The 13,889-nt window shown below is 42.6% G+C and overlaps 1 protein-coding gene across 1 annotated transcript; it reads left to right on the top strand.

The window, feature by feature from the left end:
* The first annotated feature begins 11,443 nt into the window (after positions 1 to 11,443).
* On the top strand, positions 11,444 to 12,382 carry OR1D5 (olfactory receptor PTOR1D5). Its single transcript, NM_001009113.1, is given in 1 exon segment — positions 11,444 to 12,382. A coding segment is annotated over 1 exon segment (939 nt).
* The last annotated feature ends 1,507 nt before the right edge of the window (positions 12,383 to 13,889 follow it).

The raw sequence follows: 13,889 nt of genomic DNA, 5'->3' as shown, positions 1-13,889 counted from the left end.
ATTTTCCAGACCTCTGATAAGTCAAAGCCAGGCTGCAATATGTATGAGGGCTGCTTTATCTCTGGCCGACTCCCAGCGTGTGTTTTAGGATTGCTGCGCAGTAAGGAGCTGGTTTACTTCTCGTAAACAAGACTCATTTCTCAAGGTTCTTGCCTCTAGATAATAACATTGGAGCAATTATCCATGTTCATCTCAAGAGGCTACCTTGGGATTGTATCTCCAGGGCCGCTCCAAAACTGATAAGGTCTGATACAGTCCCTGTTTAGTCCTTTCCATCGTGAATCTGGGATTCCGACATCAGTTCTCAAATCCCCCCAGGCTCATCAGGGCATAAAGAGCCTCAAATTCTGTCTCCTCTTTTGCAGGGACTGAAGGTGCAGGTAACAAGTTCTCTGCTCTTTACATTTAGCAAATAGGACAAGTCACCAAGTTCTATTCAGGAAATAATGCATTGTAGTCTCTTATGTCCTTACTGAATTTTCATCCTGTAGAGCAGGAACGTGGAGGCAGCCGAACCAGTGAACTCTGAGAGCAGCACAGAGCAGTGGGTAAGGTGCGTCCGCCTCAGGCTCATGCTCCTTCTCCCTCTTCCCTCTTATCTTCTCCTCCATTTTCTCTCATATTTGTGGGATAAAAAATATATCTTGACCTATACCTCACCTGATACAAAAATCAGTTTTAAATTGATAGTGAATCTAAGTGTGAATAGTAAAACAATAAATCTTTTAGCAGAAAATATAAAAAAGGACATTAAAAGAAATCTTTGTTAAATCTTTGCCAAAGGATGCAAAAAGCAAACATACTCACATCTTCGTAATCTAACTGCTAAGGGTTTAAGGTAAGATAACAATTCCTCCAATCCTTTTGGCACTCTGCAGCTTTCACGGGCTCACTGGCAACGCCCTGCTGCCTGTGATTCTCACAACCTACAAGAATGCCTGCATGGTGGCTCTGGGGGACCGACTGCCCAACTCAAAATCCTACATCTGGGGAGCAACAAAGGCGGCACAAAGGCCAGTGTCCCAACAGCAAGCTTGCAGCATTTTTCTGTAACACACGCACACTCACTGTCCTCTCCCCCAGGCCGCGCTACATGGGAGTCTGTGTCTCTACGGCCTTCACACCGCACGAGCGTTCAGAACCCGCTGACTCTTCTGGGCTGAGAGCAGTGTTTCCCAAAGCATAGGATCAGAATCACTCGGGGCTCGCTAAAAAGAACTTGGTCCTCAGAACAGAACCAGCACTTCAGAGAAGGGGCGGGAAGATCAGCTTTTTGTCTTGGAGCATCGCAGGTGATCCTAGTGCTCACTGCAGCGTGGGAGATGATAGCTTTAGGGCGGGCGAGCAGAGGTGTCCAGTCCTCTGGGCATCCTTGGTTGTCTGAAGTCCCATCACCTCCCTCCTACCTTCTCTCCTGTTGGGAAGATGTCCCACCCAGAAGGCGGGAAGGAAGTAGTTTCTTCTGGGGTCTAAGAAGGTGGAAGCCGTTTCTCTCCATGGCAGAAACAGAGGTGGTGGGCGAGTGTGCTCAGGATTGGGGCCCTGCAGGGAATCACCACGGTGCTGCTTTTCATGCTCAGGTCACGTAGGGGCCATGGGGTGATCTCAGGGATGAGCCCATCAGCTCCCTCTTTCTCATTGTAACCGCTTTTCTAAGAGGCAAGCAGAGCTTTGGTCATGGGCTCATCTCTGCCGTCAAATCGCTCTGACTTTGCGCAGATCTCTGCGGATCAAGGCTGCACGTAAGTTCTGGAGTGTGGGAAATAAACGGGCTCGTTTGTGGTTAGAGCCGTAAGAGAACTAACAGATAAGAGATGTGGGAAGCAGTAGATACAAAAAGTCTCGGCCGGGAGTGGTGGCTCACGCCTGTAATCCCAGCACTTTGGGAGGCTGAGGCGGGCGGATCACGAGGTCAGGAGATCGAGACCATCCTGGCTAACACGGTGAAACCTCGTCTCTACTAAAAATACAAAAAAATTAGCCGGGCGTGGAGGCGGGCGCCTGTAGTCCCAGCTACTCGGGAGGCTGAGGCAGGAGAATGGCGTGAACTCGGGAGGCGGAGCTTGCAGTGAGCTGAGATCACACCACTGCACTCCAGCCTGGGCGACAGAGCGAGACTCCATCTCAAAAAAAAAAAAGTCTCCGGAGCATGTGCTCAGGGTTACTCCCACTTTCACTGAAATGCCAGAGGACAACTCCATCATTAATGTGTAATTTGGAACCTTATTGCTAAAAGAGGCCTTAACCAGCACTTACTTCCACTAAATGCTCCAATTGGCTCTGAAATGATCGCTCAGCCCATGGCATCGTGCAGCCTGTTCTAGTCCCTTCTGTGACAGGGAGTTCACCTCCTTCCCAGTGCCCTTCACTGGCCCAGTACTTAAGTCTTCTGGGTGAAAGCCTGGCTCCTATTTCTCTCTCTCTCTCTCTTTGCCCCCTGGTTTCTGACCGAGGCAGTGCTTATCCCTTTGTATGGGAAGCCCATCATAACATGCCCCCCATCTGTCTCCCATGTAGCTGCACCAAGTGTCCGGACACGATTACGTCCCAACCCTGACATCCTGGACCACTCCCTGCAGACCCCAGGGTGGACTGAGGGATCCCAGGGTGCCTGAGTAGGGGCAGAATCATGTTCAGGGTGGAGAGCAGTTTCCTGCTGGAGTGGGGTGGGAGATAGAAGCTTGAGGAAATGGTTAAACAGGACTCCCTTTGCCATCCCCATAACAGCACCTCCCATTTAAAATCAGCTTTCAAGCTAGAGAACTCCTTCCACATTCAGGATTTCAGCTCTTAACTTTGCGTAAAGTACACATCATTACTCTCCTTTAACATGCGGTCGAGTAGTTGGGGCATCAGCTTTGAGTCAGTAAAGAGGGTTAAATACTGACCCCATTCTTTTACAAGCTGAGCAACTGTGAAAAGATTATTGCTCTTCTAATTCTCGGTGGAATCATCTCTCATAGAGCCAAATAGTTCCGTGTGTGAACTAAATAAAAGACCTTAACATAGATAAGGCACTAAGCACATTATCTGTCCAAGTGCTCAGAAATGGGGAGTTATTTGCTTGGGGCGGGGGGCGGAAAAACATTGTATGTGTTAAGGTAGGATTTGAATCCACATTTCTGACTCAAACTTTCCTTTCAGTATACCACTGACCCTAGATATCAGGGAATTCAACTCTGTAAATTGAGATTTTAAAATCCATTCATGGCTGGGCACGGTGGCTGACGCCTGTAATCCCAGCACTTTCAGAGGCCAAGGCAGGAGGATCACCTGAGGTCAGGAGTTCGAGACCAAACTTACCAACATGTTGAAACCCCATCTCTACTAAAAATACAAAAATTAGCCAGGTGTGATAGTGTGCGCCTGTAGTCCCAGCTACTCGGGAGGCTGAGGCAGGAGAATTGCTTGAACCTGAAAGGCAGAGGTTGCAGCAAGCCAAGATCATGCCACTGCACTCCAGCCTGGGAGACAGAGCGAGACTCCATCTTAAAAAAAAAATACAAAACAAAAAAACCATTCATTTGCTAAATGCTTGCCTGCCCCATCCTACCTCCACCAAAGCTTGTAGCTCCAACTTACTTTAACCTTCTAGGTTGCTCACAGTTCCCACATCCGCATTTGCTTACCCAGCTGCTACTTCAAATTTATCCTGTTCAAGATTGAATTTGCAGAACGCGCTCCACATTGCCCTGGCATCAGCTAGTTCCCTAAGCAAGCACATTTTCATCGATACATAGGCGCCAGGTCTCATGACTCTTGTCCATTCATTTATGTCAAATGCATGAAATGTCTAATATTTTATACAGTTTAGTTCAACCTTCTTTTACTGATCTCTACATTATGCCTGGCATTGTGCAAGATCCTGAGGATGCAGGAATACAGAGTACTGTCTCTACTCTCAAGACTCTCACTGTCTTGCAGTGAATGGATAGTTAAGCAAAATGTGGAAAGGGTCAATCCTAAAAAGAATGCAGAGACCAAAAATAGTGCAGAAACTGGAGTGGTTACCTCTGGGGTGGGAGAAGATGTCATGAGGAGGAGACGCTTAAGCAGGTGCTAGAGCAGGTCTTACCAGGCTGATAAGAGCTGAAGGAGAAAAATTCAGCCTGGAGGAGCAGAATGAAGAAAGCATATTTGGTGAAAAGGAACAATCAGTATGAAGGACAGAGACAAAATATTCTGTGTATTCTAGAACCATACAAACTGCAAAGGCACTACTAGAATAGAGAGTGGAGGTCAGGCAAGCAGGAGAGTCCACTGGGGCTGAAGCATCCTGGGCCTTGACCGCCTGGCCATAAACTTGAGCTATTCTTGGGGAAATGGGGAGCCTCAGGTACCGTAGGGAAAACACACGATAAATTTGTCCGAAAGCATGCTTCGTGCTCAGGCAGAGGTGAGCACTCTACCTCGGTTTTCCTGGTATGTTCCTGCGGTTGTTCTCGGAGCAAAAGCTCACGATGGGAGTCTCCACAGGCTGCTCTGTCCGTCCAAGTGGGAACTGCAAGTTAGTCCTGCCTCCTATCCACCGTTTTCCCTACACTCGCCGAATCCCATAAGTTTTGGAAAGTTGTATCTTCACTTTCATTTTTGTTTCTGTTGCTTCTTTGATTCATTGGTTATTTTGGAGGATGGTGTTTAATTATCACAAATATGTGAGTTTTCTCCATTTTTTTTCTTTCCTTTGCAAATTTCATTTCTTTGTAATTGGAGTACATACTTTGTGTTATTTCTATCTGTTGAGTATCATTGAGGTTTGTTTTATGCCCTTGCATATGGTCTGTCTGGGGGAATATTCCAAGGACGGCTGAAAAGAATCTTGTTCTATTTTGAGGTGGAGTTTTCTTAGATATCTGTTAGGGATACTTCATTTGTAATGTTCAAGTCCTCTATTTCCTTGCTGATCTTTTACCTAGTTTTTCCATTCATTATTGAAAGTGGGGTATTTGGTTATTCAACTACTATTGTTGAATTATCTATTTCTCCCCTCGTTTCTGTCAACTTTTGCTTCAAACATTTTGGTATCTATGTGTCTATAATTATTATATATTTCTGATGAACTAAATCTCTTATTACGGAATGGATCTTTTTATGTCTAGTAACTTGTTCATTGAAAGTCTATTTTTTCTATCTATTTTTATATTTAAAGGCTAATATATAACCACTGCAATCTTCTAGTGGTAGATGTTTGCATGATCTATATATTCCCATTTTTTACAGTCAACATATTTGTATCTTTGAATCTAAAGTTTGTCTCCTGGGCCGGGCACAGTGCCTCACGCCTGTAATCCCAGCACTTTGAGAGGCTGAGGCAGGTGGATCACCTGAGGTCAGGAGTTTGAGACCAGCCTGGCCAACATGGTAAAACCCCGTCTCTAGTAAAAATACAGAAATTAGCCAGGCATCTTGGCACACACCTGTAATCCCAGCTACTTGAGAGGCTGAGGCAGGAGAATCCTTTGAACCCAGGAAGCAGAGGTTACAGTGAGCCGAGATCGCACCACTGTACTCTAGCCTGGACAACAGAGTGAGACAATGTCTCAAGGAAAAAAAAAAAAGTCTGTCTCCTGTAGACAGCACATGCAGGTCTACTACATTATGTCGCACCTGCCTTTACTGCACTTTTTCTTTGTAAGTACTGCATTTTGTTTTTTGTGAGTGTTTGCTTTTTGTTTGTTTGTTTTTTTAATGTTTGTGACAACCCTGCATGAAGTAAGCCTGTCAGTGCCATTTTTCCAACAGCATGTGCTCATTTCACATCTGTGTCACATTTGGGTAATTCTCACAACATTTCAAACTTTGTCATTATGATTACATCTGTTATGCTCATCTGTGGCCAGTGATCTTTGACGTAACAATTGCCATTATTTGGGGGTGCCATGGACCACACCCACGTAAGAAGTAGGACGGAATCAATAAATGTCGTGTGTGTTCTGACTGCTGATCAGCGATTCCTCCATCTCTGATCAGCCATTCCTCCGTCTCTCTCCCTTTCCTCGGGCCTCCTTATTCTCAGACTTATCAATATTGAAATTAGGCCAGTTAGTAACCCTACAAAGGCCTCTAGGTGTACAAGTGAAAGGAGAGTCACACGTCTCTCACTTTAAATCAAAAGCCAGAAATGATTAAGCTGGTTGAAAAAGACAAGCAAAAGCAGAGATAGGCCAAACGCTAGACCTCTTGTACAAAACAGTTAGCCAAATTGTCAATGCAAAGGAAAAGTTCTTGAAGGAAATTGAACAGTGCTACTCCACTGCACACACTAATGACACGAGAGTGAAACCGCCTTCTAGCTGATATGGAGAAAGTTTTAGTGGTCTGGAGAGAAGCTCAAACCCGCAATAACATTCCCTTAGGCCAAGGTCTAATACGGAGCAAGTTCCTAATTCTCTTCAGTTCTGCAGAGGCTGAGACAACTAAGAAAGCTGCAGAAGAAAATGTGAAGCTAGCAAAAGTTGGCTCCTAAGGTTAAAGGAAAGCAGCCCTCTCCATAACATAAGAGTGCAAGGTGAAGCAGAAAGTGATGATGTAGAAGCTGCAACGAGTTATCCAGAAGATCTAGATGAGATAACTGACGATGGTGAGTACACTCAATAACAGATTTTCAATGTAAACAAATCTGCTTTCTCCTGGAAAAAGATGCCATCTAGGACTTTCATAGCTAGAGAGGAGAAGTCAATGCCTGGCTTCAAAGTTTCAAAGACAGGCTGATTCTCTTGTTATGGGCGAATACAGCTGGTGACTAAGTTGAAGCCAGCACTCACTAACCATTTCAAAACTCTTAGGGCCCTTAAGAATTAGGCTAAATCTATTCTGCTTGTGCTCTATAAATGCAACAACAAAGCCTGAATGACAGCACATCTGTTTATAACACGGTTTACTCAATATCTTAAGCCACTGTTGACACTTACTACTCAGAAAATAATATTCATTTCAAAATATGACTGTTCATGGTCACCCAAGCACTCCGATGGAGATGTGCAAGAAGGTTGATGCTGTTTTCATGCCTCTAGCACAATATCCAATCTGCAGCCCAGGGATCAAGGACTAATTTTTACTTTCAAGACTTATATAAGAAACACATTTTGTAAGGCTACAGATGCCATAGATAGTGATTCCTCTGATGGATATGGGCAAAGGGAAGGGAAAACATGGAACGGATTCACCATTCTAGATGCCATTAAGAAACTCATGATTCATGGGAGGAGGTCAAGATATCAACATTAATAGGAGTTGGGAAAAGTTGATTCCAATGCTCATGGATGAACTTGAGGAGTTCGAGACTTCGCTGAGAGGAAGAGTTCCATAACTGCAGGTGTGATGGAAGGAGCAGAGAACAGAATTAGAAGTGGAGCCTGAAGATGTGACTGAAGAGCTACAATCTCGTAATAAAACTTGGACCGATGAGTAGTTGCTTCTTACGGGTGAGCAAAGAAAGCAGTTTCTCGAGATGAACACCACTCCTGGTGAAGATGCTGTGAACATGGTTGAAATGACAACAAAGAATACAGCATAGACATGAACTTATTTGATAAGGCAGTGGCAGAGTTTGAGAGGGTGGCCTCCAATTTGGAAAGAAGTTCTACTGTAGGTAAAATGTTGTCAGGCAGCATCGCATGCTACAGAGAAATGTTTCCTAAAGGGAAGAGTCAACTGATATGGCCAACTTTATCGTTCTTGTTTGAAGAAATTGCCAAAGCCACCCCAAACTTCAGCAACCACCACACTGGTAAGTCAGCAGCCGTCAGCATCAAGGTGAGACCTTCCACCAGCAAAAGGATTATAACTTGCTGAAGGGTCAGGTGATTGCTATCATTTCTCAGCAATAAGGTATTTTTAGTTAAGGAATGTACATTTTTAGACATAATGCTCCTGCACACTTAATAGACTACAGTATAGTGTCAACGTAACATGTATACACTGGGAAGCCACAACGTTGTGTGATGCGCTTTATTGCAATATTTGCTCTATTTAGGTGATCTGGAATCAAACTCACAATATCTCCAAGGTACACCTGTAGCTGGGTTGTGTTTTTTTTTAAATATTAAGATTTAAAAACTATCATGCAGCTCACGCCTGTAATCCCAGCATTTTGGGAGGCCAAGGCAGGCAGATCACTTGAGGTCAGGAGTTCAAGACCAGCCTGGCCAACATGGTGAAACCCCTTCTCCACTAAAAGTACAAAAATTAGCTGGGCATGGTGGCGGGCGCCTACAGTCCCAGCTACTCAGGAGGCTGAGGCTGGAGAATCACTTAAAGCCGGGAGGCAGAATTTGCAATGAGCCGAGATTGTGCCATTGCAGTCTGGCCTGGGCGACAGCAAGAGACTCCATCTCAGTAAAAAAACAACTATCATGCAGGCTGAAAAATAAGGTCCCTGAACAACAACAACAACAACAATAGCTAATAAATGACAATATTGACTTGGAGGAAGTTCCCCATCACATTGCTGAGTGAATAAAGATGACTGAATGAATCAAATGGAAAGTATCTTCACCAAAGTGTAAACAGTGGCTGCTCTGACAGAATTTGGGATGACTTTTACTTTCCGTATAAGTTTTTTGGTATTGCTTTAATTTTTCACATTGGAAATTTTTTGTTTATAATCAATAGATTACAATATAGTTTTTTAAAGCCATTTTTTTGAGACAGGGTCTTGCTCTGTTGCACAGGCTGGAGGGCAGCAGCACAATCATGGCTCACTGCAGCCTCAACCTCCCAGGCTTAGGTGATCCTCCCACCTCAGCCTCCCAAGTCGCTGGGACTACAGGTATCTGCCGCCACACCCAGTTAATTTTGTATTTTTAGTAGAGATGGGGTTTCACCATGTTGCCTAGGCCGGGTCTGGAACTCCTGGGTCCAAACAATATGCACACCTCTGCCTCCCAAAGTGCTGGGATTACAGGCGTGGGCCACTGCACCCTGCTGCTGCTATTTTTATTTAGAAAAAGAATTCCAAGGACAGGTGCAGTGGCTCATGACTGTAATCAAACTACTTTGGGAAGACAAGACAGAAGGATCGCTGGGGGCCAGGAGTTGGTGACCAGCCTGGGCAACATAGCGAGACCCTGTTTCTACCAAAAATTTAAATTAGCCAGCCATGGAGACACACGCCTGTGGTCCCAGCTACTCGGGAGGCTGAGGTGGGAGGATGGCTTGAGCCCAGGAGTTCAAGGCTACAGTGAGCTGTGATGACACTGCTGTACTCCAGTCTGGGCAATAGAGTAAGACTCAATCTCTAAATAAATAAATGTATACAAAAAGAATTCTGCAAAATATTTTTAAAATTTCTCTTATAAGCTATTAAAGAAACTACAACAAATTTCAAATGTTAGACTTGAAAATAAGTGAATACAAGTTTAGTATGGACTCTGATGCAAGCCAAATCGTACTAAAATGGTAAGAAGGGTGGCACATACCAAAAAAGACCATAGACAAACCTCATTAATAATTGTGACTACAAAAGTCTAAATAAAATATTAGCAAATTGATTCAATAGTTCATACCTGGCATGCAAGTATGCTTCAGTATTGAGAAGGCTATTCACAAAATATATCTTGAGTGACACTGAAAAAGCATTTGATTAAAAATGCAACAGCCATACCTGATTTTTAAAATACAGTTGATAAAATACAAAGAAAAAAACAGTTGCTAAATGTACACACCCACTTCTGCTTTACAGTTCATTACTGGCCGTGGCACAACGTCCTGTCTCACCAATATCCTCTTCACCACAAGACATGCTGGCCTATATTTACTTACTTAAACACAAGAAAGACCTCTCCCCCCTCAGGGCATCTGTACATGCACCTGCTTTTCTGCAAAGCTCTTTGCCCATTGTGTTACAAGTGTGGCTTTTTGTGGTCCTTCATGTCTTGACTAAAAAGACATTAGCCATGGTTGTCTATCTCTACATGCTGGAATTTGATACAATTTATATTATCTCCTTTATAACTTTTCAGATTTTTTAATGTTTTATTCCATATACATTACGTTTTCAAAAGGAAAAAAATAATTGTTTTATCTTTAGTCTATTTTGATAAAATATACTAGTATGTTTGCTATGTTTTAGTATGTTGGATAAAATAGAAAACATTGATGTAACTTTTCCCAAAAAAATAAGTAGACAGTTGTCCTAATGCCATTTATTACATAATGCAACCTTTCCCTGCTGAATTAAAGTGTCACCATAACAATTCGCCACATTCCACATGAACTTGGGTGTTTCTTATGTTTCTAGGCGGTTCTACTGATCTGTTCATTCCAGCACCAGTACCCCCACTATTGTAGAGTTCTTAATATTTGACAGAGCAAGTGTCTCCTTGTCTTCAACATTTTCCTAGCTTATTTTCATTCCTATTTTTACAGGAAATTTAAACTATCTTTTGTTTCTTTAAAACCCTGTTACAATTTTGACTTTCAAATAGGTTAAATTTTAGAATAACTTAGAATATGCACCTTTGCAACATCTCATCTTTTTATCTAGAATCTTGGTTATATCTGTCCATTTAACAACAAATTTTTACTTTATGCCTCAATAGAGAATTTGAAGACCATAGCTGATTCTTAATATCTTAATGCATAGATTGTTTGCTGATAATGTGCTTCATATATTTTAATCTTAGTATTCTTGATTATCATTCATATATAACAGGTACTATTTATTGAGTGCTCTCCACATGTCAGCTCTTTATGTTAAGTGCTTTATTCCTTAATTTTCTCCTCACTCCAACCCATTTTTCACATTTAAAAAAACCTGAGTCTTAAAGAACACAAGTGACCTGCCTAAGGCATTACAGCCAGGAAGAGGCAGTGCTTTGACTTGAATTTAAGAGTTTCCACAGGACGGTCTTTAGTGCTGCACTGCACGGCTTATGGGGACCATGAAAGCTGAGAGTCTGTTCATTTTGTCATGGGTCACTTCACTGACTAATCACAGGTATCTTTTTTTTTCTAATGATGTTTCCACTCATTTTCTTAGATTTCCCAGAGAGATCATATATCAACAAGTAATAATAATTCTTCTTTCTCCTTTCCAATATTTTATTTCTCCACTTCCTCCAATTGGACAATAATCTTTTCTTGTAATGCATATACCTGCATTAAATATCACTTAAAACCCTGTATAAAATCATAACATAACACACTAAACTTTAAACACTTCAAGACTATTGGAAGATTGCAGGATTAAAAATAAGGCTTAGACATTGTTTTTATAATATTCGGCATGTCAGGTTAGAAGTTGCTGGAATAATTAAGTTGCATACCTTCCATATTCTGTTTTTGTGCCTATAATGACCTGTTGCTTTTATTATTTTTAAAATTTCATCCAAGATATTTTAATGCTAAGAAAAGAGTTGATTTTGCTTATCTTCGTGTCCTTATTCAAATGAGGGCACTTAATAAACATTTGTTGGTGTTAATATTGCAGAGAGTTGGGGAAATGGATGGAGACAACCAGAGTGAGAACTCACAGTTCCTTCTCCTGGGGATCTCAGAGAGTCCTGAGCAGCAGCAGATCCTGTTTTGGATGTTCCTGTCCATGTACCTGGTCACGGTGCTGGGAAATGTGCTCATCATCCTGGCCATCAGCTCTGATTCCCGCCTGCACACCCCCATGTACTTCTTCCTGGCCAACCTCTCCTTCACTGACCTCTTCTTTGTCACCAACACAATCCCCAAGATGCTGGTGAACCTCCAGTCCCAGAACAAAGCCATCTCCTATGCAGGGTGTCTGACGCAGCTCTACTTCCTGGTCTCCTTGGTGACCCTGGACAACCTCATCCTGGCCGTGATGGCATATGATCGCTATGTGGCCATCTGCTGCCCCCTCCACTATGTCACAGCCATGAGCCCTGGGCTCTGTGTCTTGCTCCTCTCTCTGTGTTGGGGGCTGTCTGTTTTCTATGGCCTCCTCCTCACCCTCCTCCTGACCAGGGTGACCTTCTGTGGGCCTCGAGAGATCCACTACCTCTTCTGTGACATGTACATCCTGCTGCGGCTGGCATGTTCCAACACCCACATCATTCACACAGTGCTGGTTGCCACTGGCTGCTTCATCTTCCTCACCCCCTTAGGGTTCATGACCACATCCTATGTACGTATTGTCAGAACCATCCTTCAAATACCCTCAGCCTCTAAGAAATACAAAGCCTTCTCTACCTGTGCCTCGCATTTGGGTGTGGTCTCCCTCTTTTATGGGACGCTTGCTATGGTGTACCTGCAGCCCCTCCATACCTACTCCATGAAGGACTCAGTAGCCACAGTGATGTATGCTGTGGTGACACCTATGATGAACCCTTTCATCTATAGCCTGAGGAACAAGGACATGCATGGGGCTCTGGGAAGAGTCCTACGGAGACTCTTTCAGAGGCCTAAATGAAGGTAATTTTGGAAAGGGGATTGAAGTGCAGACCGGAAATATCCTTCACCACACATAAGGCATTATGCTTTGGGATATGCAACAGTCAGAGTACAGCTCCAGCTCAGGATGAGCATATCTACCTGTGGTGAAGAAAAGACACAGTGTGTATCCCAGTGCCTCCCAGACCTCACCAGCCTTGGCAATAAATGATGTCATGCTAACACTACTACCAGGATTTTACAGGGTCACATATTTAAACCTGCTTGATCATAGGCCCACAGTCCTAGGCTTATCTATATATAACCAGTCATAGCTTAGGGAGGGCTCTCATGTTTTCTAGCACCCATTCACTTATGATCCAGAGGTCTGGCTTCCCTAAGGAGCCTGCTACCTTCAAGCTCTTTGGAGAAGACACTTTGCACTATCCCTACCACAGATGCCCTGGGTGAGGCTTCCCCTTTCTTGATGTTCTAACAGGTACAACATGCACCACTTCAATGTTGACATATAGTCACTCTGGACACAGCCCATATGGTTCATGCAGAAATGCCAACAAGATTCCTCTTGTGCTCTGGGTTGATTTTATCTTTGGGGCCTCAAAGCAACACTCTCTTGCCTTTTCCCTGCATTCCTTTTCTCTGTAGGAAGTCAGACCTTGCCCTTGGAAAGACCATCCTATCTTTTATTTCTGTAGTTCCTCACCTTCCTTCTCTTCTTCATGCAAGAATTCCATCCACCCCTCAAAACAAAACTCTCAAACATCAGCACATATTCATAAATAGCAGTGGTAGTAGGGCCAATAGAAGGGGAGGATTCTGGAACAAATGAACAATTTAGTGATCCCACAGAACACAGAGGAAAGGAAATATTTTAATAAATAAATTGGGAATAGAACTCAATAAAAAACAAAAATATAATCAAGAGAATTTTAGAAGCCAAAGATTGGTTCTTTTTTAAAAAAAATCAAGTGAATAAACCTCTGGGATATTGACCAAGGAAAGAAAAGACACAAGTAAACACTACAGTGGGAAGAATGGGGGTAAAAACTAAACAGAACATCAAGATTAGGATGATGAAGAGACAATATCAACATCTACATGCCAACAATTTTGAACATTTTGACAAAATAAATAAATCCTTGAAAAAAATGGGACTTGTCAAAGCTGACTCAAGAAGAAATGGAAAAATTAAATAGTCTTTTAACTAGTAGAATTTAAGCAATCATTTTATTCATATATATGAATATGTACATATATCACAAATACAAATACATTGATATGCAACTTTTAGCAAGTTATGGATCATCCAGTTTTTAAAAAAAAAAAAAATCTCTGCAGAGAATAGAAAAAGAAACTTCCCAAATAGTTTTATGTCATAATTATCATCTAATATCAAAGGAGCAAAAGAGTACAAGAAAGAAAAGTGCAGGAGCTAATTTCACTTAAAAATATAAATACAGGTATCCCAAAGAAAATTCTAGCAAACTGAATCCAACAGAGAATTTAAAAATACTGTATAAGGACCC

The sequence above is a fragment of the Pan troglodytes genome, chromosome 19 (assembly GCF_028858775.2).
Source record: "Pan troglodytes isolate AG18354 chromosome 19, NHGRI_mPanTro3-v2.0_pri, whole genome shotgun sequence".
NCBI lineage: Eukaryota > Metazoa > Chordata > Mammalia > Primates > Hominidae > Pan > Pan troglodytes.
This window is presented reverse-complemented; position numbering and strand designations above follow the sequence as displayed.